Source organism: Bombus pyrosoma, linkage group LG11 (assembly GCF_014825855.1).
Source record: "Bombus pyrosoma isolate SC7728 linkage group LG11, ASM1482585v1, whole genome shotgun sequence".
NCBI lineage: Eukaryota > Metazoa > Arthropoda > Insecta > Hymenoptera > Apidae > Bombus > Bombus pyrosoma.
The window spans coordinates 15750925-15777327 of record NC_057780.1 but is presented as its reverse complement, the minus strand read 5'-3'; the positions used below and the strand labels follow the sequence as shown (position 1 = coordinate 15777327).

Sequence of the window (26403 nt, the reverse complement as noted above, 5' to 3'; positions counted from 1 at the left end):
CCGGCTGTCTTTTCGTTCAATATTCAACGTTTAAAGACAAGTATTACCTGGTCGCTTTTCGTTTTCGTTTCCGTTTTAATTTGGAAGAACTGCGCTTTGGAAAGTGATTTAAGCGCTACCCGCAAACAGATTTTCTTGCAAGATTGCCAACATCGATAAACGATATTTTCTTGTTCGTTAACGAATCCTCCGCGAAAATCGTTCCCGATACAATCGTCCAACGATTCGATCAAACCCCGTTACCGTTTCTTCTATCTACCGTGAAATTTATTTTTGTTTCCAACTGTGTTCTACTTACCGAAATCGTTAGGCAAATGAGACGATGCGAAGCTTCGCACAATGATAATTTCGTTGTTCGAAAATTTTCCACAAGGTACAACAAGATTGTCAATTGTCGGTTGCCCGGCTGCGTTTCGTCATACACTCTGCAGGGTGGAATTCGGGTGAAGAAAAGAGGAAGTTCGAGCTAGGGACGCGAGGTACCTTTCTATCGAGGCATAGGCAGACACAGAGGCTGCGAACGCAGCCGACGTAAAAGGTTAGTTGTTCCCCTTGTCGCGGTGGCAGCATCGTGCAACGGGCGATAACTCACGAGTTCATTACGAGAATCATTGCAAGAACTAGTTATCTCACGTTCGTTTCGCTATTTTCAACGTGACGTTCAGATCTTGCGTAATCGGTCGCTTGCGGATTCAACGGACTTCTCGTAATGATCGTCGGACGTTTTTCTCGTATTTTACTACACGATTCGCTAAATCGCGTCGATTAACGCTACATTCTATCATCTTTGATTCAATTTTACTTTAAGGTTAACTTCAAGGAATATCTCAAGTTTAAACGCGATTTGAGAAAATTCTCATTGGTAGGCATGAATTTTTGTTTCAATTGTACATGTATATTAAATATTTTCTCAAAACGTTACGAATCCTCCTCGTTTGCTAAAATGCCAGCCAGATTGAAATGTAAAAATCTAACGACGCTACTACGATTCTACGATTAAGGTCTATTCTATTTATTTTGTGGAATGTGCAAGGGAGTTTCAGAGCGGCTGAAAATGAAAACGATACTCGGAGTTCGAGTCTGTTTTCGCTTCGAAATTCGATTAGCGCGCGCGGACTATCGACGAAGAGAAGAGAGTGGAAGATAGCAGGGCGAAAAAAGGTGCAACCTCGACCTCGCTTTTTTTTTTTCAAGTTTCCCGTTTCTTCGGGACAGTGGACATCGAAGCTGGCAGCCACTCGGCCCAGAGACCCGTCGTTTATCCTGACTGATCGATACAGCCATATCTCTCGTTTATTTATGCTCCTTGTTGCGTCTCTTTTCGCGCTTCTCTCAATCCTCGTTTTTCTGGGCAAATCTGCACGTGGCTAGCTACTCGGCACCGGCTTAGTTTGCCATACGCTGGAAACTTCAGTCGGACCGCACTCGACTGACGTTGTCGATCATGATAATCGTGATTTCTCTCGATCTCGTGCAAGCGATTGCTACGGTGCAAGTAGAGTGCACACGTGCATACATATATCTATATCTAGAGACGATCGTGGCTTGTATCGCAAACTTTTACGCTAGCTTTATAGGTTAGGTCTATCTGTATCCTTTGCATACATCGCGATTATCTCCTAATTAATTCCATGCCACTTTCTTAGTCATTTTTTTTTTATTTTCTTTCTCCTTTCTTCTTGTATCTCTTCGCCGGTTTAATAAGTAAAGAAAAAATCGATTTACGACGAAAACTTAGCGAAAGCGCGCGAAATCAGATATAGAGGGATGCAATAACATGGTCGCTGTACATATATCAGTCAATAAACGCGGATGCTGTTCTATTACGTATGCGTTCGTGTAACGAGCAATTCCGGAGCGTTCCGGAAAATATAGCGCCGAAATTTGCCACGGCGCTTGGAAATCGAACCGCTCGATTAAACCGGTAAAATCTACCTATGCCTCCCAGTGGAATTTCCTGCACGCGAGATTTTGCATCGTTTTATTGCAAGGCTACTGCGTTATCAGCCGACCGTGTTATCTGCTCGGTTTATTTGTCGAAATTATCCGCCACTGTTCCATTGGAAACAGAGCTTTTTAAACTCGCTGGTTCAACTCGGTTAAAGTTAACGCGGATTAACGACACGTGTCATTGTATCGATTTTCCTTAAACGCGAATGAACGAAGGAAAACGTTCGTGTCGATTATTCGAATTAACCTAAGGGACCAGAAAATGTTGTCGGTTGCGTGTATCAATCATGCACCCTCGCTTTCCGCAAAGTGGATCGTTCGATAATTAATTACGCGTGTGCTGCGTCGACAGGCCGAAGAGAAAAGAATTCTACCAGCTCAACAGGCTCCCTCCGAGTTTATATTAATTTTTGAATAAATACGGCGATATCGTAATTTTCATCCATAATGCGCGAGATCGTTCTGTACGATCGTATAAACTCGAGGCTAATCTAGACGGGCACGAAAACCAAGGGAAACGTATAATTACGTTGTCCATATCGCGGAATGGCACACAAAGAAAAAATATATTTCAAAGCAAACGAGGTTCGAAGCGAAAGTTTCGCTCGTTGGGCATTTGGCTGGACTTTCGCTGGTTTCCAAAGGGAGACCGAAGGGAATGCCGCATGCGTTTTCGAGACGCGATATCAATTGGCTCTGTACTCTTGATGGCGCGATGAATGGCCGGCGTAGCGTACCAATTAGACCGGCAGTCCGTACAAAAGGCAGACCAGCTTTGATTTCGAGCTGTTCGATTCGCTTGCTCGCTCCGGTCCAATTAGTTACTTACTTCCATGGTTCCCTTCCTCTCGTCAATGCCAATCCGTTCCTTAGGCTCGGCGGATCATTTTTCCGAGATCGAGGGAAGATCTTGGTTAAACCGGGATCCAGGAACAAAATGAAAAGCGAATGGAAAGGGTAATCATTTTGAAACGAGAAACAAGAAAGACCAACGAGAATCACGATTTGGTTCAATTAGGTCATTCTCATTATCCCTCTTATCGATCTTTATACATTGTAGCTCGACGTCCTATTCTGAAACAGCTATCTGGAAAGTTTTTCTCGGATACGTGGCGGAAGAAGGACGAGAAATAAACGGATCGGATTTTGACGGATTCATCCGTGTTCGAAAATTGTAAAAGAAAGAAAAATAAGAAAGAGAGAGTTGCGTCGTACTTACAGTGTCCAAGTCTAGATGTGGAAATCTTAGGTATTTAAAGGTGAGGTAACGGCGAAGATGATAGCGGAGGTGGAAGAAAAGCCCTTCCTTCGATCCTGCGAGGGGCAGATCCGCTTTTCCGCCCTTCCGTCTACATTCCAAGTTCACGGATCATCGCTTGGCTGCAACAGCGGGAGTGGAAAATTGAGTCAGGAGTGTGGCAATCATGAGTGAAAAATTCGATAGGTCGAAAGATCAGGCGACCGTTAGCCCCGGGAATTACGAGATTCCGGTACGTCGTCAAATCTTTCCCCTCGAAAGAACCATCGCGCGTTTTCCTACGAAGGGTAAATCGTCGAAGAACGTGGCTCGAATGCTACCTCGAATGTTGCGAGAAATAAAATCAAGAAATTTGATCCTTAAACGTAGTCGGAGTACACGTTGCAAGGATCAAGGAAACAAGCACAGGAGAAGAGAGAAAGAGAAGAAAGTTTGTTGCTTTTATTAGAAAATCTTTTCAAGGAACGAGACTGCATCCTATCTGTGTCGTGTTCGAGCCATTAGGAGAGCCATTATCTTTGCTCTTGAGAAAATATTTTTCTTGGAGATTTTTCCCAAAGACACGGAGAAATCCGTAAGTCTCGCCGGCCGACGACGTCAAGGAAACTGAAAATCCATTCTCATTTCGCGCGTGTCTCGGATGATTCTTTAAATTACGACAGAGATTATACCTCATGCGAAAGACGCAAATGCTACATGCTGAAACCTCGTTTTCTAGTCGAAATTTTAATTCCTTCGTTATACAAATTTCGAAGGGGAAACAACTGCGATAGCCAGAGGCACCCGATAAATTTATGACGACGTAAATAAACGAACTCGTAAAATTACGATAACACTCGGATACGTTGAGTTCTGTCAGATTTGCATGTAGCTGTATCATCATATCTAACTCTTAGGTGTCTTAGACTCTAGAACGAGTCTCGCTACGACTTTTCCTATTTCGGTTTGAGCCGATCCATTGGCTAGAGGCTCCGTAGATTCCGCACCGGTCGACTTACACCAGGCAAATAGACCGAGTATACACGTACGCGGAACAATTCAGGAATTTCTAATAAGCGTATGTCCCACTTTCGAAATTCATTTCGAGGCTGCAGCGCACGGTACCCCGCCTCGCGGGAACGCGGATAATGAATTTGGATCGCATCGTCAAGATATTCGGTGCGAGTACCGTTCTCGCTTCTTCTCCGCAAACCTAAACTTGTCTTCCGCGCTGTAATTAACATTACGTCGTACAGCCTTTTCTTTCTCGGCTTGTGTCGTTTCCGTCAGAATGTTCTTCCTCGAAGGAATGCACGGCTCGAGTTACCGATTCGTAACTCGTTAGAATGCTAATTGACATTGATCGATGAAACAAAGCCTTATCTTATCTCTCCGCTCTTCACGACACTCACAGTCGTTACTTGGACACCTCCTATTACATGCATATTTATATGTGTACCCTAGAAGAATGTGAAATAACAGGAGGAGCAAAGGAAATGGAAAAAATATTGAATGGGACTGGGGAAGGACTAATGAACCTGAGAGCGATAATAGAGAAAAGAAGGGTAAAGGCAATACAAGAAGGGGTGGAAGGACAGGAAGGTAGCACAGCAAGGAGGCAAAAAGACCAAAGTGGCAATAGTGTGTAGGCTTAAGTTGCAATAATTCGTAGGCATAAGTTGAAATAGATCGTAAGCATTAGCTTTAGATTAGAGGTAAGAATGTGATTAGTGCAATAAAGGGCTGTAAAGAAAGCTGAAAGTTCGTCCAAGGCCGAGAGGCACGGACTAAATAAATAATAATAATAATAATAATATATGTGTACTAAAGAAAACATTTTGATATCTCATTACCGCTGTAACGAGGCGTCGCGGTTACGCTGACGAAATTAGTAAAAACTGTAACGAATCTGAAGATGCATATAGAAGTTACGAGATATTTATTGGAAGCATAGATACACTTGGCAAAGATCAGCAAAGTAAATAAGTACAATATTTGAACAGTCAATTAGTCGCTACATTAATAAGCCACAATGTGTAGTGAGATGGTCTGTAACACTAATTAATATGTTTATGACTACTAACTTTTCACTAACTCTACATTTGCGATAAAAGTTTCGTAACTTGTTGATTGGTTTCAAATTTTACGATTGCAGTCACCAGAGTCGTGTTTCGCTACAGCGTTGACGAAATTTCAAAAAGTTTCGCATAAGTTTCGGTCGTCTACCGTACGTAGAATGGCGAGAATACTAAAAACAGATTAGAGAAGAGGTGATATTTGGAAGATTTTGAAATTTAACGGATGGACGATTCCGTGGTGCTAAAGATGCTCGTACCGCAACACGGCTTTGTGTAAAAACCGTGTCGGAATTGAAGCGAGCGACGTCGAAAGGACGGCGTGCAAAGATTCGCAGGAAAAGATTTCCCAAAGGTGAGCCAACGTGGGGATTCATTTTCCGGCTGGAGGCCATTTCCAGTAAAAAAAGCTTCTTTTTTCGCGTCTCGTTTCATTGTTGCGAATGGTACGGTGCAAGCTGGTCGCACGACAGTACAGCAGAGGACAGGCTGTTGGAGAAAGAACGAGAGAAAAGAAGAATGAGAGAGAGAGAGAGAGAGAGAATTTATCGCAATGACAGTCGGGCGAGAGCTTCGCTGCCGGATAGAGGCGCAACTTGCTGCGAGTTCCTGACCTCGCTTTCCAGCATTCCGTACACGCGAAACAATTAGTTTACTTGGCCTGCGGCGATACAATTTCGGGAAAACAAACGAGAAGACCCGGTTTTCCGGTTGTCCCTGTTCGATTCTTGCACCGGTTTCGACCGGGAAATGATACTCGTGATTCCGTTATCGGTAAAAGTATCTGCACGTTTCTTTTTTTTTATCTCACTCGTTGAAATTACCCGGCCGTATAGCCTCGATAAGAATAATAAAATATGTATTACGGTTACGTTTATTATCGCGTATTTTCGCCGGCAATTTTGCAAGCAGACACTTTCGATGATAATATCGCTGTATCGCGTAAAAGAACGGATTTATCGTACGATGCATAAACGATATCTCGATGAACGATTTCGTCTTATCTTATCCGCCTAGTATAGTCTTTAAGGAAAAGTTCTTTCAGCATTCGTGGGCGCAAACGCACACGCGCACACGGGACACAAATGGTAGAATCAAACTGAAAGTAGACGTATACGTGTATGTATGTAAGTATGTACTAGGAAATAAGTTGAAACGACGAAGGAAACCTTCTCGCCTCAATCTCGATCCTGGTATTTTTCCGATAACATAGAGAGGAAGCTTTTCATCGTTCGAACAATGCGCGTAAGGAGTCTTTAAATGCAAAGGGCCGTGATTCCGTGCCGTCAACCACAAAAGTGAGCACTGAAAACGCCACGAGTTCGCGGTCCACCGCTTGTCCGCGAAAACAATGCCGCTCGGCTTTTAAATAAAACTGCAACTCGTAATGGGAATCATTGTTCCTGCCTCGATGGCAACAGAGCTATATTTATTGTTCGGCCCGTTCGGTTCGTCGTCAAAAAACGTTTAAACGAAGCAGTTTCATTCGACGTTCATCTATCGGCCCGAATAATTTCCCCCACGGCAGCCTGTGTCGCAAAGCGTTTTTCAATGCGTCGCACCGGCCCCGAGATACTGCAGGAAACGAAATCGGCCGCGAGATTTACCGACTTGGAAATCAAACCAGAGTTGCGAATAATTTTTCATTTCCAACCGTCTGTTTTCACAGATCCTATGTTTTTGGTGGCTTCCGCCATTAATCTTCCCTCGATACTTGAAAACTGATTATCTCTTGTTCATTCAGATTCCGCGGCCGGATCCCGCAACGTACGTTGTAACGAAAGCGCGTTGAAACAGAACGCGACTACTCGAGTTGCGCAATTTTATACGCGTAATTTTGTCTGTAATTGTGTACAAGCCGCGTAATTAGCAGAGATACCGTGGATCTTGTTAAGATTCGTACGATACGGCTATTCGAATTCAGGAAAGTCCAATTTCTTCGCGGCTCTCGCCATTCTTTAATTATTTCGTCGCAATTTGCTGAAAAAGGAATCCTCGAAGAATTCAATCTTCAGCGTAGGTTCTTTCTCCGCCGGCCACGGAAATCGTGATCTGCTTTGCGGCCTGACAAGCGGAGAGGATGATACACCGAGGAGACGAGAGACTGGCGAAATACCAAGCGAGCCGAGGCATCAACAATTCGACAGCAACTTCCAGGCCTAATAACGCTAAACTAAAGCTGTTACGCGTGCATACGTGCAGCAGAAACTTTGTTGCGGAACTCGCTGAAACGAACGCTGCAAAGCGGTTTATTTACGTGCCGCGCGTATTCCTAGCCTCGATTCCGTGTTTCTCTGCAACAGCTATCGATTTATTTGTATCTTCGAACCGTTTCGCTTTTGTCGCGTCTCTTTTTTCTTTTCCTTTGTCGATTTATTAAAAATCTACGAGACATCCGCGGTCTCGTAGTTGCGTCAGTTTCCTACCGTTGCCATTAATACTATCTTATCTTGTTTATCCTCCTTTCTAATTTGTTGCAAATAAGACACGTTCCTGTTCGAGTACTGCCACTTATTGTTTAATTGAATCGATCAAGGTCGAGACGATAAATAGAGAGAAAAAGAAAAAAACGATGAATTATCGACCTTAATTACGCGTCGGAATAATCGTGCGATCGAGATAAGAACGAAAGCAGTCAGGGGAGAGAAGTCTCAGAGGAAGAAGGAGAGAAGGAAAGTGAAGATTCGGCTACGCGAAAGCAAACGCAGCAGAGAAGGAAGACAAACAAGGGGTGGTTTGGGAGTCGGTGGTGACCTAGAGGTGTCACTGGGTTAGCGTGTTCATGGGCCATCCATAACCCTGATACGGGTGATACACACTCGGTTTTAGCCTGTCATAGGTTGGCATGCAGCCCTGCGGATACAACGGCGCATCTACATACGAACGTTTCATGTTCCACTTAAGCGTTCTTTCTCATCCTAGGCCTGCACGCAACCTGTAAACTACCCCGAATCGATCGAGTTCCGATCAGATCGAAAACGAACGCAAGCTATTTAAATCGGTGGTAATCGAACGACAACCGACGCGTACCGATTTAATAACCTCGCAGTCATCTGACTGGATGAATCGTTAGCGATAACGAGAGCTGCCGCCTTCCAGTAATTTCCTTTGTTGCACGACGAAAGAATTGGCTGGATAACGAACGAAACAAAAGCGTAGACGAAACGGCACAAAGGAATCGGATATTGCCGATGCGAAAGTATAATCATGGCGACTCAACGAATGCATCTGCATCGCAACGAAATCTACCTCCGTTTTGTCATTTTTATGGCATCGATAGAAAGGTTCTATGAAATGAAAGTACCGAGTAACGACGCCGATTGATGTGCAACGGCACTCAGAATCATGCGCGACATTCTCATTTTCTTTTAATAGAAAATGAATCACAGCAAAGGCGTGTTACTGTCTTGCCACTTGCTTGTATTCCAAGCTTAATCCCGTAAAGCGATTGGGATTAAACGCGCTTCGAATACCCGCGAAATTAACATCTGGAATTCGATCTAAAATAGAAGAACGCTGGAAAATCGGCTTGCGATCGTCCCATCGGAAAACGATAATTGACAACATTAACTAATCGAGCGAGAGGCGGAACTACCGATGGGTGTGAGTTTGATTAGCGAAAAGCGAAAAACACGGAATCAAAGTGGAGCGAGAACGATCGAAGCGAAACAGGTCTGGCGAACAAAAGAGAAAAATGACAAGTCGGTGCATTATCGAAAGTGGAACGACGAAGAAAGATATCATAACGAGAGGGTGGCTGAACAGACGGATGAAACGAGTACTCCGAAATCCATTCATTCACATTCAGCGGAAAGTTTTATTAGCGGAACCGAGCGTCTACCAGCCGCATTCTCTACGCTCTCTGACGTTTTCTGTCATTTTAATCCCTCGACTCGTCTCGATTTACAGCCGCAGAATGGAAACGGTGTCGCGTCTTCGTTCGCCAACATGGTTTGTACAGCCGCGCGAAACGGATATGAATTTGTCAGCGAATTTTCAAACGGTGTAAGCCGCCCGATGACGAGCCACGCGCACCACGTAATGAGAAAATCGACCGCGATGATACCCGCGACAAACAACTACCGGATTTACGTCGGCTCGTCGCTGTCTTGAAAATCGGCCGTTATTGCCTGTTTCGTCCAGGGTATCCATCCTTTTGTTGCCTACTTTGCATCCTGCTAATTTTCCCACGGCACAGCTATAGTCGGACAAGGGACCGAGGTTTTGTCCACGAGATTGCTTCCATCGATTTTAGTTTGTAAGTCGCTTTGTAAATAGCCTGGATACTTTGAGAAAGTCGTTCATCGGTATCGCGGCGAAACTTTGAATCGAGGTTCACCGCGTACAAGGAACAGGCATTCTCGTTCGTCAGCGGATTCGTCAGGTGCATCTAGAAACCGAAGTTTCCAGCGAGAAATGAATTTTTCTTTTTATCTATCGGATCGGATTTATCTTTTTATTTTTAAGATCGTTCAACGAGGGAATGTAGGTTTCTCGAAATTAAACGAATAAAATTCGATGGTGAAATTTTTCAAGGGTTTTTTAGCTACGCGTATTTTACGCCTAACAAGTATGCGACTCGCAGCTGAGGGGATATCCCGCGATATTCTTCTCGTTTTATCTGCCATGTTTCGTGATCCGCTGCCGATGCAAATGCCGACACGTTTGCGATGATTCGAGCATCGAAAGGATGATCGAATAGACACGTGGTAAACTTTTTGCGTTCGTGCGCGAAGAAACCGTGGGTTTTGAATCAACCGACGAGCCATCGAGCAGTGGGGAGAACTGAAAGAGAAAGAACAGCGAGGTAACTTAAGCAATCGTCGAACGAAGGAGAACAAAAGAAATGCACGGGAACAATACACGGCAAGGTTATCCGAGAGAAAAAATTCCGACAGAGTAGCGGTATTTCATCTTGATTTCGAGCGATTAAACGAAAGTGGAGCGATGCAGGAGAAGGGAGTTCGGGCAGGATGCGAAGAAACGTGCCAGTCGAGCATCCCGCGTCACGTGTAGGAATAATCGGACGGCCTGAGGCCAGGACTCTGTTGTTTCCCTGACAATGCCGAGGAAATTTTCGGTCGTTGCATGAATTTGGCAGGAACAATGTATCACGTTCGGCCGGCGCGGCGAGCGGGTAAGTAGAGGCCAGAACCGCAACGTATCTGCAGTACAAGCTATCGTAACACGGTACAACTCTGCAGAGTAGCGCACGTTTATGGGTTGGCGCGTGTACAAAGGCACATGGACCAAACGTATACAGACCTACCAAGCGTGTATATGTATGTCTGTACAATGTGCACATAAGGATGGAAGAGCACGTGCAAATATACGGTCGCAAACACGGTTGGCCGAGCAGCCGAGAGGCGACGCGATTATCTCGGTGACGTCGTTTCTCTCCTGGACGTGGATGAGTTATAACGTTCAATTTCAGAGAAGACAATTGACGCCGAGAATGGATGAGAGCGAGTTCAACGAAGGATATACGACGAAAATCGCGATTAGGTTGGAAGATAGGCTACAGGGTTCGAACGAAGAAAGAAGAAGGAAAAATTCGAACGCAGGACGTGACATCGAAGGATCAGGATTTCGATGGGGAAGCTCGGTGATCCTTGACCCGGTTGCTGCGACCGAGCCAAATATTAACCCAACCTGTGCTGCGAAGCCTGTCTTTAGAAAGTCGTTAAAACGAAAGGTCTGCTCTTCTTAAACCGCGACACCGTTTCACGGCTCGTTACTGTCGCGGCTCGAGGTTCCTCTGGCATATATTAAAATAATAATGAGGAGGGTGTCTACATCCTCACCGACGGAAAGTCCTATCGAGTTTCGTTCGACGTTGTCGCGACCTGCAGGGTAAAACGGAACAAACGAATCGTGAACCGATATCGACAGGAAGTCGCGAAAAACGCTACACGGACGCGCGATCGTCGGATAACCCGATAGTCTTTCTGCCGTCCTTCCGTTAAAACGACGCAACTCCGATGTTCGCGAGTCAATTTATTTACTCGCACATCAGACGAAAAAAAGATCCATCGACTCACCCGTACCGATGTGATTACATGAAAGGCAGCTTCATATTTAGGCCTCGAACAGTGCCAACGATTTTGCCTATTTTCTAGCCATTCGACTAAACATTATCACCGAATGGAGAGCATCGATCGATATTTTACAAAGGACGATAAATCGCTTTAAGCAACGCGACCCGAGGGACCTCCGATTTCTTCTCGAGGGAAACCTTTGATCCCTTCTTTTCCTTTGTCTTTCATCGTGATATGCCACGCTCGAAACTAGACCGTCTCCGTGCGATCGTATCGCGTGCAAGTGCATGTACGACAAGCACGCTAGCACTTTCCCTAAATGGAGACTAAATGTTTGCGCATCGAAAGTGCATGGAAGCTACGGTGATAACGTCGATGCCAAGAAGAGAGTTTCGACGATGCACCGCGTCAAAAAGCAGACGCAAACGTAGTCGAGAAGAGACGTGTTCCGGAATATCGTTCTTCGACTTTATCTTCGTCAAAAATTCTCAATACCCTCGAAATCGTATGGCGGAAACGCAACTGACGCGATAATCTTCTTGCCTAACTGTTTGGAAACCAACTTGTACAAGTCGTAAATAGTTTTCACAGCACGCTGTACGCACGACGGTGAAACTTTGTCGTCGTCGGATAGACCCCATTCCTCGCAAAGTGAATCGCGTTTGTAACCTTTGATCGAAATAATTTATTTACATGTAACGATGCGCCTGTGTTCTGCCGCGGCTCGAACAAATAAAGTCGATGGAAACGGTGTAAACACGGACGTACGAGGCGTTGAGACGTATTATCCTCTATTAGGCGACGCAGCTTTTGTATTATTCGATCTGAGTGATCTTGTTATGGCGAAAAGGATCGTCCGATCGGCGAATCTTAACGCGAAAAAATTAAAAATCTTTTGTTAAGGAAAAGCATTGATCTTAGGATGCACGATCGAGAAACTTTAGGGTCTCGTACTTGTTAATATGTACAGCAAAACTTTCATGCGATAACGTAGACGGCAAGTTCACGCGAGCCGCAATGGAAAGCTGGCGGTGAAGCGAAGTGCCAGCCTGAACCAGACACTGAGACCCGTATATTCGAATTAGCCTTTCGTTCGCTTCTTACCATCTACTTTTGTTTTCTTTTCGATCGACGTTTGCGATCCAGCGCGTCGCAGCCCGCGCAACGCAGCAACTCTGCAGATTTCGATGAAAGTCGCGGAACGTTTAAAGCGACGATTCCTCCTCCCTTGCCGCAGAACCGAGACAAGTCTGGGCACGGTATCGATGGTTCTCGTTCGAAATAAACTGTTGCGAGCTTGCATCGCGGTCCTTTGCGACGTGAAAGCGCCTCGCGGAAAGCTCGAGCCGCTCTACAGATTGAAAAGCTATTGGAATACCGCGACTCGGATAAGTCGAGTGTTAATCGCCAGGCTGAAAGAAACGCGAGCGGGGCCGGTCTCCTCCTCTTCTTTCCCCGAGAGCTTTTCGCTTCTTAAAAGCTCTCGGAGTCGGTGCTTGCGACGTTAACATGCCTGAAAAATATTTTCTGTTTGCCGCAGATGAACACTTACAACTGCGAATACTCGGGCAATAACGTTCAGCTTCCAGACAATCGACGACAACGGCCTTTCTCTACTTCCCCGATAACGCGTTCACTTTGCATTCAAACTGGGGAAAACTGCTAGCCCGTGTCTCCTCTTTCGTTCCAAGTATTCGCGCGGTTCGTCTCGTAAAACTCACCGTCGAATGTTAATGTACGGGAGGAACGACGCGTAACCAGTACAGTTCGATTCGTTTATTTCGCTTGGAATTGCTCTACTGAATTTTTACGCGTGATACCGAGCATCCGGTTGGTTCGGACATTTGGCCTCATCGAGTTCGATGCAGCCTTCCGACGCCAGTTCACGGTGGCAATGCGTCGGGAACTGCTGCAGCCGCAATGCAGCTCCGGTGCAAGGAAAAATCGTTCGTAGCCGGATGCACCTGTCCTTTCCTTTTTTCGTTCGCTTACACGAGCATCCGTCGCGTTCCGTCAAATCCTATCGCGATGCACGTAACAAAATCGAGACGCTGATAATTACAATCGTTAGTAAATTTCGAGTCTCGAGAGCGTCCTTGTAAATCGATGATTCGCGTTGACGTAGACGATTCGTTGATATCGATTTTACGAACGAACGGAGTTTCTCTCTCTCTCTGTCTTTCTCTCCTTGGTACAAGCTGTTTTTCAGGCCAGGTGTAAAACGTTTTATCGTGCCAAAAAACTCATCTAGCCAGAGTGTAATTTCGAGTCCTTGCCGGTTAAGGAAGTCACGTGACGTTTAAGTCATGAATAAAAAATCAGGCTGCGGGGGGTCTAATGGAAGGCAGATTGACCCGATTAGATAAGAATCTATCGCGAAAGCTGACATAATGAGCGTAACGGATAGCGGTATAACGAATGGAGGAAAATCTGGCAGGCCAAGTTTCGCGTTAACTGCCGCGCCACGGAGGTCTATGTTCTACTTGCCGGCTGACTCTGTATCTTCACCTTCTACTACGCGTCTCTACGTACTTACACCAGCAGTGCCAGCACTACGTCGCCACGTTGAATGAGTCTTTCAGAGATAGTAGGGCAAACGTCGTTGATACCGTCATTTCGTGCGATCATTAACGGATCAAAGTCGTTGATTGCTTTCGAGTTGGATGGAATTAAAGGCCGCGCATCTCGCTGGCCATCGTTCTCCAAAGGTATATCACGAAAGTAGAAAAGGAACGTCAGAGAAGATAGAGCGGTCGACAGGATGAAAGGTTGTCGGTGAACGGGACAGTGAGATAACAAAGGAAGAGAAAACGCGAGGAAATTACGGGAAAGGAAGTTTCGTCTCTGTTTGAACGAAGCAGTTCGGACGTTATTGCGCACGCTCTTTTTACGTTTATTATACCTTTTGTTCCACCTACGAGCAACTATTCTAGATTTCTTCAGAAAGGCAAACGAACGCCACCGGGGTGAGTAAAATTACCGATGAAAATTATTTGAAAAGTATTCGCGTTCTTGAAAACCATATTGAAAACGTTGCAGTATTCGAATAACGAATATAGCTGAACAAATATTACAGATAGAAAATGATTTAGTTTAATCTGGCAGAATGGCAATCTGGCAACGAGTCTCGTCACGCGATGTGCCAACCGAAATGGTATAAACAGTTACGTGTCAGCTGACACAAAGCCCTAGAAAAGGGACCGTAGATGGGTGGCGGTGGAAGGTAAACTGGTAAGTCGTAGGGGATAGGGAAGGATAGATTAACCTGGTTAGATAAGGATCTAAAGAGAATGTGGCGGCATGATAGAGCCTCGAGGGTTAGCTGCAGGTGCGACGACGGTTGGTTGCAGTAGTAGTTGCTTTCCTTTAAAGTAAGGCGAGCCTTTAATATCCTCCAGCAATTTCTAATATTACGCTTACTTGGGTAACGATAACAACTTTTTTCTCATTTCCTTCGATAAATTGCTTAAAGAATATTTTTACGTTCCATCGTACGATCGATTTCTCTTTCGTTTGGCTCTCTCTTTTCTTTTGTCGCATCGTATAACAAAACGACCTATCTATTGTGATTCAAATTTCCCCTTCCTTTTCTCTTTCCCTTATTTTTTTTTTCTTTTTTTTTTTTTTTACGTTTTTAGCAGCGTTTACTACAAAGAGCGTGGAAAGGGTTGATTCGGTAGAAAAGAAGCAGAATAACGGGCAAGCAAAGTCGAGGCAGCAGCGCGCCTTTGTTGTTAGGAATTGCAGACGCGCGCAGATTCGCCGCGATTACGGTCTCGTGCGAATAAAGGCCAACGTCCTTATCAGACCGTTGATCTCGACACTTATCGATATCGAGATGTACTTCTTTTTTTAGGGGACATCGACGATCGGACTATTATTCAATTTCCAAGACTCGTTTATTTCTGTCCTATTCTGTCGTCCGATTAAACCACGATCGAATCTTTCGATAACGTGAAATATGCTGTCCGAGTTAGAATTCCCGAGCCTAAGCCGAAACGATTTGTCGTTATCGTCGAGAGCAACGGCTGTTTTGCTGGAAACGGCTGATTCTAACGAAACTCGAATTTTTCATTTTGACGACGTTTTATATTCGCGGTAAACGTACGTAGGGGAGACGTACGGTAATAGTTGCCAAGACAAGTTTCCAGGCTTCGGTTTATTCGAACCTGGAAGCCCGGAAAACGAGAGGGCGGTCGAAAACTCTGCGAAGATTAACCGAAATCGTTGAGAGTTAATTAGCGCGAAAACGTGACTTCGCAACTGTAGCAGCGTATTACAGAATCGCAAGCTCCCAGGCGTTTATGCAAACCAAGTGAATTTTACTCGATACACATAGGATATACGATATGCGTGACATACGATCGGCTTTACGCTTAACGATATTCGTAGTATTCGACACTGAATTTTCCCGTTCAGCTAACCGATAACTAGACCGAAGCTATCCTCGGTGAGATACGTAGTTTTCACGATCGTTTATTTTTCACGGAACAGGTAGGAGTCTCGGAGGAATCGTTGAAAGAAGAACGGCGCCCAAGTGACGGCTGGAGAAAGAAAAGTTGGAGAAAGGAAAAAATATTGACTCGACCCTGTTTGCCTCGATCCATCTGAATTTCATCTCACTTTCAGCGACGCGTATATAGTACGTATAGACGGGTTCCCGATCGACGTCGTCGCGACACACAGACGCTGTATTAACGGCACATTGATTCGGTCGCGAGCAGTGAAAAATAGTCGGACAACGGGAGGAAATGCATAATTGTGGAATCGAGCGTAGTTAGGTCACGGTTCCTATTTTTAGTCGGTACTGATTGTGAGTTCAAACGAAAGCAAAGGCCAGCCGTGTGTGTCCAACGTTTACTTTACGCCGTCGCTCTACCGTCTACTGCCACTTCTTTCTCTTCCTCCCCTTTTCCCGTCCTCCTCCCACCCCCAATTCCCCCCTATTTTCTCTCTTTACTCTCTTTCTTTCTTTTTCAGGTACACAGAAACATACACACACGCGTACCAACTCTCTCTTTGCAGAGCTTTTGACACGACCCTTGATCCGACAAAGCTTCGGCGCGCCAAGCCACGGAAAAACGAGCTTCCACGCGCACCAAGCACACGTCAATTTTCTTTTTGTCACGTGTATAACCTTGTCATTGTTTTTTTAACGCCCTCGACGACCATGAGAGTGTGCTGCACTGCCTGAGAGCGCTAAATATATTATGGGTGGCGACGCGCGTGAAACCATACAGCATCGCGTTTCAAAGCGTGTGCGCGGGAAAAGCCGAATGACAAATGGTCGCGGGAGAAAGACGAAAAGAAAACAAAAGAGCTAACGAGAATCGCGGCTCTTCGAAATTCAATTCTCCTTTTGATCCGCGCTGCTCGAGCGTCGCGTCGAGTCGTACGCTGAAACGATGATCTGGAATCATCACGATGAAATATTTTTCAATTACCAGCTAGGTCAATACGGTGTACTATTTTTATATATTCCTATCTAGCGGACGAGTAAATAGATTTGAGAAAATGTTGTATCGAGTATTTTTCTTCAAGACATCTTTCACCTGTCAAAGATAAGCAGATATTACGATCGTTCGACATGCACGATCGTTCGTTTTTATCGATCGCAATCTTGCGCATGATTCGGCTCGATTTGCTCCGATTCCATCGGATTTTTCTTCGTACGACAGGGCATATTTTTGTCGAACGATTACAAACGACACGTCAGCGGATATGTTATTCAGCAAGTACAGGTCTTGCGTAACGCGTTCGACGATAAAGGGCAGACCTTTTACAAGCCGCGTGCGATCGATAAATTTTGTATTCGAATGTTTTCAACGAGCTCCATTATCCGCTGGTTTCAATTCACCGTGTTCTCGATTCAACGTCTTCTCCTCCCGTCCCATTTCTCGACTTTTTCTCTCAGCTCTTTCGTATCGCGATACCCGTGAAAAGTGCGTGCAATATTAAAATCCGGCCTTTAGGAACATCTGCGAACAAAGGGTGTGCGAAACGAATAAAGACGAGCACGATCCCCTGCCCCGAACTATAAAACGTGATGCAGCGATCGCGAGACGAGATTTCGACGCGAAGTCGAAGATCGTAATCGTAAGATCGGGGCGCTAAAATCGCGATCGAAAGTGGAAATACAAGTAGAGATCGAACGAAGAAGTGGCGACCTTCGCCGTAGATTTACCAGTTGACCTCGAACACGAAAATCCCATCTTCGATCTTGTGTGCATCCAGCGAGCTTAAGCCTATCGAAATTTATCACCAAACCTGGCAAACCTCTAGCCGACGTTAATCCGTCCCATATATACCCTGATATCCGTTTGTTGATCTTATCGTTGATCCGGTAGCTTCGTCGTCGTAACTCACGCGGACCAATAGAACTATCGCGGAGCAATCTTTGTTTAAAATCGATCTCGTTCTTTTGCCAAGCTAACAGCTCTGGCAGGCAACAGCGCGATTTTTAAAAAAAAATGCTGCAAACGGGAAATCGATTTACGTGGATCGTCGATCAAGGCCCCTGCTCGTTCGTACGATCGATCCATGTTTCTCCTATACGAACGATGTTTGCTGTTTGCACGACTTCGTCGTTCCGACCTACCGTTGTTTCGAGGTCGTAGCTACCTCGTCGACAGTTGTTGCCCTTAATTACAAAGGTTCCTGCTTACTTCCGCGCAAAAGAATGCCACTTTTAGCTGAAAATCATCGGCCGTGGAACAGCACAAAGGAATCTCGAGAACCATAGACATGCTGGAAGAACGCGAATCGTCTATGGATGGAGGATCGTCTTTGTTGGAGCCTCTGAACTCTTTTAAACGAGTTTCAATTTCAAAACAATTACTCGACGATCTTTCTTATCGGTCCCTTTTTATTTGAACAAGGTGCACGATCGTAAGACGCCATTTACTATCACGAGAAATCATCTGTTATCAGTCCTTGAAGCGAAACGCTACGGGAAAAAGCGTTCGCTTCGATGCGCAACAACCGCGAGAATGGATACGTTCGCTGTATACCGCATATTACATTAATCCTCGTGAAACGTGCAACGTAGGTGAGATTCTAAGAAATGGGGAATAAAACGAGGGACGAGAAGACGCGAAAAGAGAAAACAAGGATTGCTCGCGTCGCCCAGCCGCTGAAAATCGATCTTTTTCGAGTACAAGCGGCTGTACACGAGTTATCGTTTCATCGGTTGCTTATCTCGGCTATCCAGCGAGCCTCTCTGCAGGGAAATGGTCGGTGGAAAAATCCTGCCGGCAGGACCGATACAATTTTCTAGCGATTTTCGTCCGATACTCTTCGACTTCCGATAGGGTGACACGCTACAAAAAATCATTGACCTTCGGTGCCGACTATGTTCAAATCTGGCGAATCGAGTGCGGTAAATTGCGCGATAGCCGATCGCGGAACGGACGCAACGAAGCGAGTTCCTTCACGAGAAAACTACAAAGGTAAACTTACGAATTTCTAAGAGAGCAAACACCGTCCCTGCTTCTTCTGCCCTTGCGTCCAGCTCGGCAACAAGCACCGCGACGAGAACAGCGGCGACAAGCGGAATACGAGGCTTTGGCCGAAACGTGCGTGCGTGCTGCTGCTGCTGCTTCGACTGAGCCCTCCGTTTATTGGCCGCCTCTTTTTCTCGCTCAAATTCTCTCGACCTCGCTCGCTTTTTTACCTTTCTCTTCCCTTTCGTCGATTATCTTCGTTATCTTACGTGACTCTTCATCGACGGCAAATTTTTCAACTCGAATCGCAAGGGCAAGTTGAACACCGACAACACGAAGCAACGACGAGCCGAACTGTACCTCGCTCGTTACAACTCACGTGTGTTCAGCGAGCGAACAGTCGCTGAAATTTGATGGTTCGTGGTCGATGGCGAAGAGCTGGGAAACGACGGCAACGACGACGGCGACGACGACGACGACGACAACGACAACGACGACGACGACGACGACGACGACAACGACGACGGCGACGACGACGGCGGCGACGGCGACGACGACGACGGCGGCGATGACGACGATTTCGACGACGTAAATTGCGAGAATGAAAGGAATCGAAAGAACCACGCGAACAAGTAGGCCGGTTAACCGTTCAGGCCGCACTGACGAGTCGAGCCGTGGCAAGTAAGGGTGAACTGCTCTAGCATCCCCTCTCGGCTTTACCCCACTCTCACCCCATTCGGCTGGCGGTACACCACTCGGTTCCCTCTCTTGTGTTCAACCCCCAGCCGCTTCCCTCTAACACCCCTTTTCCTCCGTTTATTCACTCGCTCTTTCTTTTCCTTTTTCTCGCATCATCATCGTCGTTGTTATCGTCTTCGTCGGCGTTCGATCCTTTTCCTTTTCTTCTTCTTCCTACTCCTTCCTTGCCTCTTCCTCTTCACCTTTATCCTGTTTTCATTACTTTCTTCATATCCACGCCAAATACTCCGACACAAGCTCTACCACCGCCACTCGCACACGCGCGTTTTCCCTATACTCCTCTCGGATTCTCTTTTTCTCCTCTACTCTTTGCTCCTGCGTGTTTCGACCTCACTGGCGAGAAAGATGCGTATCCGCCTAACGTTCGAACATTTACCAGCCAGAAGAACGTTCGTTTTCTCATATGGAAAACCAAGGTCCATCGCAAAACCATTTTACATATGTCATTGATTACAGCGATAAGTAACGCGGTGGCAATGAATTTATAGGTTTATTTAGAAAGGAAAAAAACATGATCGCGCACGGTCAATGTTAAAAAAGGAAAAAGTTGAGGCTTTGTAACGGCATTCTTCTCTTTATCGTCATCTATCTCCGGCGGCCTCGCTAATCCACTACTACCAATCAAATTCTATCTGCTCTCTCGTTTCACATACTCGCGCAGAACTTTGTCAGAAGGAAATTTTCGCGTATTTTTCTTCGTTCTCTAGCAGCTTACCCATTCACGATTTACTACGTATCGAGAGTTTATTTGCCGGCTTACCTTCGGCCTTGCATCTAACCTTCGTTCTCATTGCTCCGATTTCAGGCTTCCAATAACCAAGTATTTACGCCATGACGATCGATACCGCGCGAATTTCATGGCCACCTAAAATAGCCTTTTCGGATTTATGGAAATTCACGCTTCGCTTGTGTTTAGATAATTACCGTTGGCCACGTATCACTTCATGCACAGCCGATCAGCGCAACTGAATTTTTCGTTGTAGTTATTCTGAAACTGTGGGGACTCTGCCTCGGAACGCAACGCTCCGATGCGACCATCCAAATATTTTCCACGATTCTCTCTCGTTCCGGTTCAATCAGCGACGCAAGTCGACCAATGTAACGTAATTAAATGGTCATTTGTAGCGCTGCAGTTACACGGTACGTTATAAACGTAGCTGCTCCACGCTGGCCCAATAAAATTGACATTTATCGTTGCACAATCGACGTGTCTCCGAAATTGTACAAGATCGTGCGATGAATTACTTAAATCGCGAAAGCAGAGTTGCTATTCCTTCAATAAAGAACGACCAGGGGAATCAGTATTGTTGTTTCTTAATTTCTTATTTAGTCATTTATCAGCCGAATCGATCGATTCCGATATCGCGCATCGGATAAGAGATCTTAAAGTTCGAGTGTACGATAGTGACTTGTATATAAGGAACGATGTATTAACGAGCCGCGATATGCCGAAGAGTCGGATAGCGGTGGTGTAATTTATCAAAGCCGAGTGAGTATCTTGATTATCCGACGACTATCGGTTCTACTTGGGGAGTGGGGTTTTATATTTGCATAAAAAAAACGTTTAAATTCCGCGTCACAGCGAAATATTTCAGTCTTAATTGTCTGCTTCTAAACAGCGTATTTTCTTTCACTTTCGGTAGGATGCGTCTTCTCGTGCCGATATTAGCCATCGTGTTGGCCACCTATCACACGTTCCAGCCCCATGTAGCCGACGCGCGACGTAAGTGAAATATTTTTGCTTCGCGACTTCGATTTAATCAAAAGCGAATTCCAAACTAAAAAGGCAAATCTCCTCATTAAGAAACCGGAGAGCACAATGCGTACAAATCAGGTCAACTTCGAGGATTTCTCGAGAAATTTAAGGAGACGATGAGGAAAGGAGATAAAAAACATGGTGTTCCTGTTCTCGATCCTTTCATGAGCAAGCACGAGCATATAGATTTGAAGGAAAACGGATTGTTCTCGTAAGCATATGTTTCGTGCATTAATTACGAAAAGAGAATCAAATGACATTAACCGACATCGATTTTCTTCTTCGAACAGAGCAAAAGGGGACCTGGACAACTTACGCGTAGCTGGTTTATCCGACTATCAAGTAAATCAGGGTGATTTCGCGATAGTTGGTCTTCAAGCCAAGGTAGCTCTTTTGTTCAAGCAAATTAACATTATGACTCAGTACAATGTGAGTGGTACGCTCCTCGATGAAATTTCCTACTACGGACGTGGAAAGCTTTCGTAAGTTTCTCTCAATTATTTCCTTTTATACACGTTTTATACAACGAATATAGTAGCTCAGCTAGCACGCAGAAGCGCGTACATTTACAATACTCGATACGCGCTTTATCTCCGATCTCTGTAGAACGTTCAGATCTTTTTAGAAAACGAATATCTTTTTACTACGCAAGTAACCGCATCTTTGAATAGAACGGTAAAGCTTGGGAGCGTACTAGAGTTCGAAAAAACATTTATGTTCCGTCGAGAACACGCTCGCAGTCGGTTTTGCAGTTTCCTAACGTCAGTAAACCAGTATTACCGAAACGGACTATCAATGCCCCCTGTCGGAAATCTCTATAATTTGCACATTGCACCAGCTGCGTCTCATCGATCTTTTCGAATAGCAATTGGGATTTTTCCAATTTGTGGAACGTATTTCACCTGAATGAAAAGCCAACTGAATTTTTTCGAATTTCAGCCTCGTCATTAAACAACTTAATGTAACGGCAGACATGAAACTGGGGGTAAAGGACGAGAGAATGCACGTTTCAAACCTCGTAATCCATGCTCATGTAAAGGAATTCGACGTAAGTGTTGTATATGATTATAGTGCGGATTTTTATGCAAATTGATATCGTTATGGACGCAACTATAAAAACAGAACTTGAATAGAGATCTGTCTTATCTTTAAAAATTATAATAAGTACATTAGATATTTTATATCTTTTCATACATGTTCGTATTTGTAAATATCGCATAAATGCATAAAAATCCACAATTTACATATAATCCTGTAACAACCAGTACTTCGGTGATTCTGAAAGTCCGAATGGCTAACTTTGAAATATTTACAGTGCGTTATCACCGGATTATACGACGACGAAAATTTGTCCAAGGTTATAAGCAGATCCATCACCGAGATGGTACCAGATTTGCTCGAAAAATATCAAAATCGCATATCGCAATACGTAAGTAAGGTTGCTACAAATGTGATGAACAACATTTTGAAACAGTTCACGCTGAAGGACTTGTTGGACATGATTGGCCATTAATCGATAATTCTAAATATATTTTCCTACAACTAGCAAATAAATTGGAGTAAACATAAACCTCTATTCATTTCCCTGTTCTATGTCGAAGCAATTCACTTCAGTTCAGCCATAAAAAGGAGTGTGTCGAATACAAAGTGCAGCGGAAGTTAACCTCGGAAAATATTCGAGCTTTTAGCTGCGACTCCTTTCTTCGATCCGTCATTATCTCGCCACGGTAGATTAAGAAACGTTGCAACTTTCTAGTAAGAAAGCGACGGCCTGAAAATTTGTTGGTAACCGATCAATTCTCGGATTTTCTTGTCCGCTGTTTCATCCGCTACGTTAATTCGTTGCCTTTCCTCCACTAATCCACCCCAGATCACCTAAATCCGCGATGCGCCTTTAATCGACGTAATTAGTTGAAAATCGATGGGAAACCAATGTGCCGAAAAAGATAAATTCATTTTCGGCGACGAACGAAGGGAACAGTATTACGATTGATTTTAGAATTCGTTGTTCGACCGTTCGGTGACGAATATACAGGCTGCCATCGAACTGATGGAACAAACCGAAAGAAGGTGCATCTTCATGAGAAAATAAGTCGATAAAGTAGAGTGACATCTTTTTATCCGAGGATTTGGTTCCGAGAAAATCGAGTTTGAAAATTTGTCAAGTATACTTGAATTTGGCTAATTATCGACAAGGTGTGAGCAAACAATCAATGGAATAAATAAGTGGAATAAAATTTTTTCATTCAGAGCATCATTTTTAGTACACCTCTAACGAAGCCTTAATTTACTTTTGTTGGAAACAAAGCGTATTGTGGAAATGGCTTATTCCGCACTTTCGACTTATTTTTTCGTGTAAAATCAGCTCCTGCTAGCGTGAATCATTAGTTCAGCAACGGCCTGTGTTCGGCTTTGTAAACTTCGCATAACCTCCAAATGCAGAGACTAGGAACTCTCTGCTTGAAGGGAATTTAATTATATCACTTATAGAAAAATGAACTACTGACTTATGCGGTATCTTTGATATCAACTGCAAAGGCATGGTATTGCGAAAGTAACTTGGGCCAATTGAACTTCAACGTGTACCGTACGACTTCCTTTGATGCCCACTAATTACGATTTGTTAAAGTGGAAAATTCGAGGCGGACTAAAATAAAAGTTTTTAACTGATGACTTTTACAGGAGGTTACACGAAATTTTTCTTCTCTTTATGGTGCACGACGAGTTGTGACAAGAGCAACAAGTGTCTGTTGAATGAAATTTATTTGTTGGTTATCGAATCGCGAAAGAAAAGATTTTTGCGGATTATAATGGTCGACATTTTCACCATACGAAACTAACTAAGCAACATGATTCACGTTGACAGGTGAAACGTTGATAACTTTGTCTCTGATCTGTCGCGGTGTATCTTTTCCAAGAAGGATAATGATGTAATTGAGATTGACTATAACGTTATCAGCACCTTATACAAGTAAATAATAGGGTGAATCGTTTGCCAACGGGCGCACGCACGATTCGCACGGCAATGGACAGTTTAGTCCTACTCTGTCATTTTTCTCTTTTTTTCTTTTTGTTAAAAAATGAAAGGAAACACCTAGCACCGGAGAAAGAGAAGAAAATTAATTGATAACTAAATCAGCGGAGCTGTATAAATTGTCGAGAAACGTCATGTCTCGACGTGCAATCTGAAACTGAAGTTGGCGTCGTACGCATCGAGAAAATAAACGTTCCATCAAACGCTGCCTACATCCGTGTGCTCCTTCGATTGTTGCAACCCGTTTTAATAGAGTCGTGTCGTGCAGACAAAACAAAGATGCTTGCCGCATTATTCCCGTCAGGGAAAAGCTTTGAAACCGTAAACGAACGAAGAAAATAGGCGAACCTGAATTCTGCCAGAAATAGGTTTGAAACTTAATTCCCGTGATACACGATGTAGCGCGGAAAAGTGGCGAGGAAAAACGGGGCAGTTCGAAGAAAACCAGTTGAATTGGAACGCGAAACAAGCGGCGGAGCAGACAGCTGACAATTACAGTAGTCGAATAAGCGAGACGGCTTCCTTCGAGATACACCTGTGAATCTCACGAAAGTAAAAACGACCCGCACCGTCTAAGGACTAATCTCGTAACGGCGCGGCGACTTCTTTTTCACAACGTACGGCCGCCTGACACCCGGTATGTGCAGGCCAGGAACGCTTGTAAGTGGCGTGTGTGCCGTGTAATTACGAATTCTCCGTAAAGCGAGGAAAACGGGTAACATACCGTGAGGAGTTTCTCATTTCCGTTGAAACGTCAATATAGTCGCGACAGACAGATATATACGAGGACAAAGGTTCGCGGTTACCTCTCTGCCTTGCGTGAAAATGCTTTACCGGTTGTTAGAACGCGTGTCCGACCACCGCTAGGTAGTTTGTCGTTATTTAGATACAAGAACGATACGCGACTAAATCCAAGTACTCCAGTATATATGAATAGGGAGAATAGTATACTCGCCGATAGATAAATAGATAGATAGAATATAAGAGAAACTAATGTTCCCTCTTCGACGATTCTGACTCGGCAACATACAGGATGAAAAATAGAATCAGTAACATCGTGATTGGGTACTATGACCTTACGCGAGTTAACGTCGGTTACACGCAGCGTACGTTATACTGTTTTCATGGTACAAGATTTCAATAAAGCCTACCGGTCATATAGCCTTTCCCGGCTCTTTCGATGTCTCTTCTCAGAATGCGTATCGTCGTCTTAATCAGGAAACTCGTACTGTCTCTGCGCTTGGATGCGCCTTAACACCATTAATTGAGGGAAGATTAATTTCGTTACGTACACCGTGATCTCGGAACTCTAATTGATAACATGACTGTTCTTTGAACTCTGTTCAAGAGGGGTTTGCTTCTTGACAAATTTTACAGAACGACTACGAAAACCGTTCTATAGCCGTATAATTAAAGGAGTCTTACCTAAATTTACAAACGAGAACCTTTCAAGTTCCTAGCTTATGGACGCGATCATATCGATATCACAGTAGTTCTATTATCGTACTCGATATCTTTGATGATAGGTGCATCTTTCGATGATTCATTTCGAAATAAAGCCGATTACACGCGATACACTGTATTAAATGCTATGTTTTAATGTAACTGTTCCAACAAGATGATGTCAACGGCGGACGAAAACGGTCGATCCCACACGGTGACAACTTAGGCAAATTAATTTCAGAGGACGACAAACAACGTATTCGACAACACGGAAAATACCGGCTACGTATGAGCACTCCTGATTTGGAACTTGTTAAGAGACACGTAACGTTCGATGTCTACGACCTACAATCTGTTCGATGGGCATTCTCCTTGAGACATGGCGTCGCATGAACGAATTATGTTTTGCTAGATTACGTTCATCGTCGGCACGCATAAAAGTTTTTCCCATGTGTCGTGGTTGTACGCGAGTAAATGCTGCGGGTCTGGCTACGATCATCCGGCATAATCGTTGCCACACGACACGAAACGACTGACCGCATACTCGAATTCGCAGAATGCAAGTCAGCGGCAGCCGCGTGTACACGAGTGAGCGTACGAGGAACGTTGTACCCGTTGCTACCAAATCGTAGACGATAAGCAACGTAGTAACAAATTGAAACGTTCGAA

The 26403-nt window shown here is 44.5% G+C and overlaps 2 protein-coding genes across 3 annotated transcripts in view; one reads left to right on the top strand and one right to left on the bottom strand.

The window, feature by feature from the left end:
• Positions 1-19403, bottom strand: part of LOC122572413 (acetylcholinesterase-like) — a 34664-nt gene extending 15261 nt beyond the window's left edge. The window contains exons 1-2 of one of the 2 annotated variants that reach the window (XM_043737352.1): positions 18759-19403; positions 3170-3330 (exon numbers count right to left, since the gene is read on the bottom strand). The gene's annotated coding sequence lies outside the window, so the exon portion shown is untranslated. Of the gene's footprint in view, positions 1-298; positions 595-3169; positions 3331-18758 lie in introns of those variants that run through there. The other variant, XM_043737351.1, reaches the window with a different exon arrangement.
• Positions 19404-21063: 1660 nt separating this feature from the next.
• Positions 21064-22827, top strand: LOC122572415. The gene is made up of 5 exons (XM_043737354.1): positions 21064-21224; positions 21306-21468; positions 21548-21739; positions 22197-22305; positions 22573-22827. Exons 1-5 carry the CDS (start codon positions 21146-21148, stop codon positions 22768-22770), a joined length of 741 nt encoding a protein of 246 aa, XP_043593289.1. The 5' UTR covers positions 21064-21145; the 3' UTR covers positions 22771-22827.
• Positions 22828-26403: the final 3576 nt, after the last annotated feature.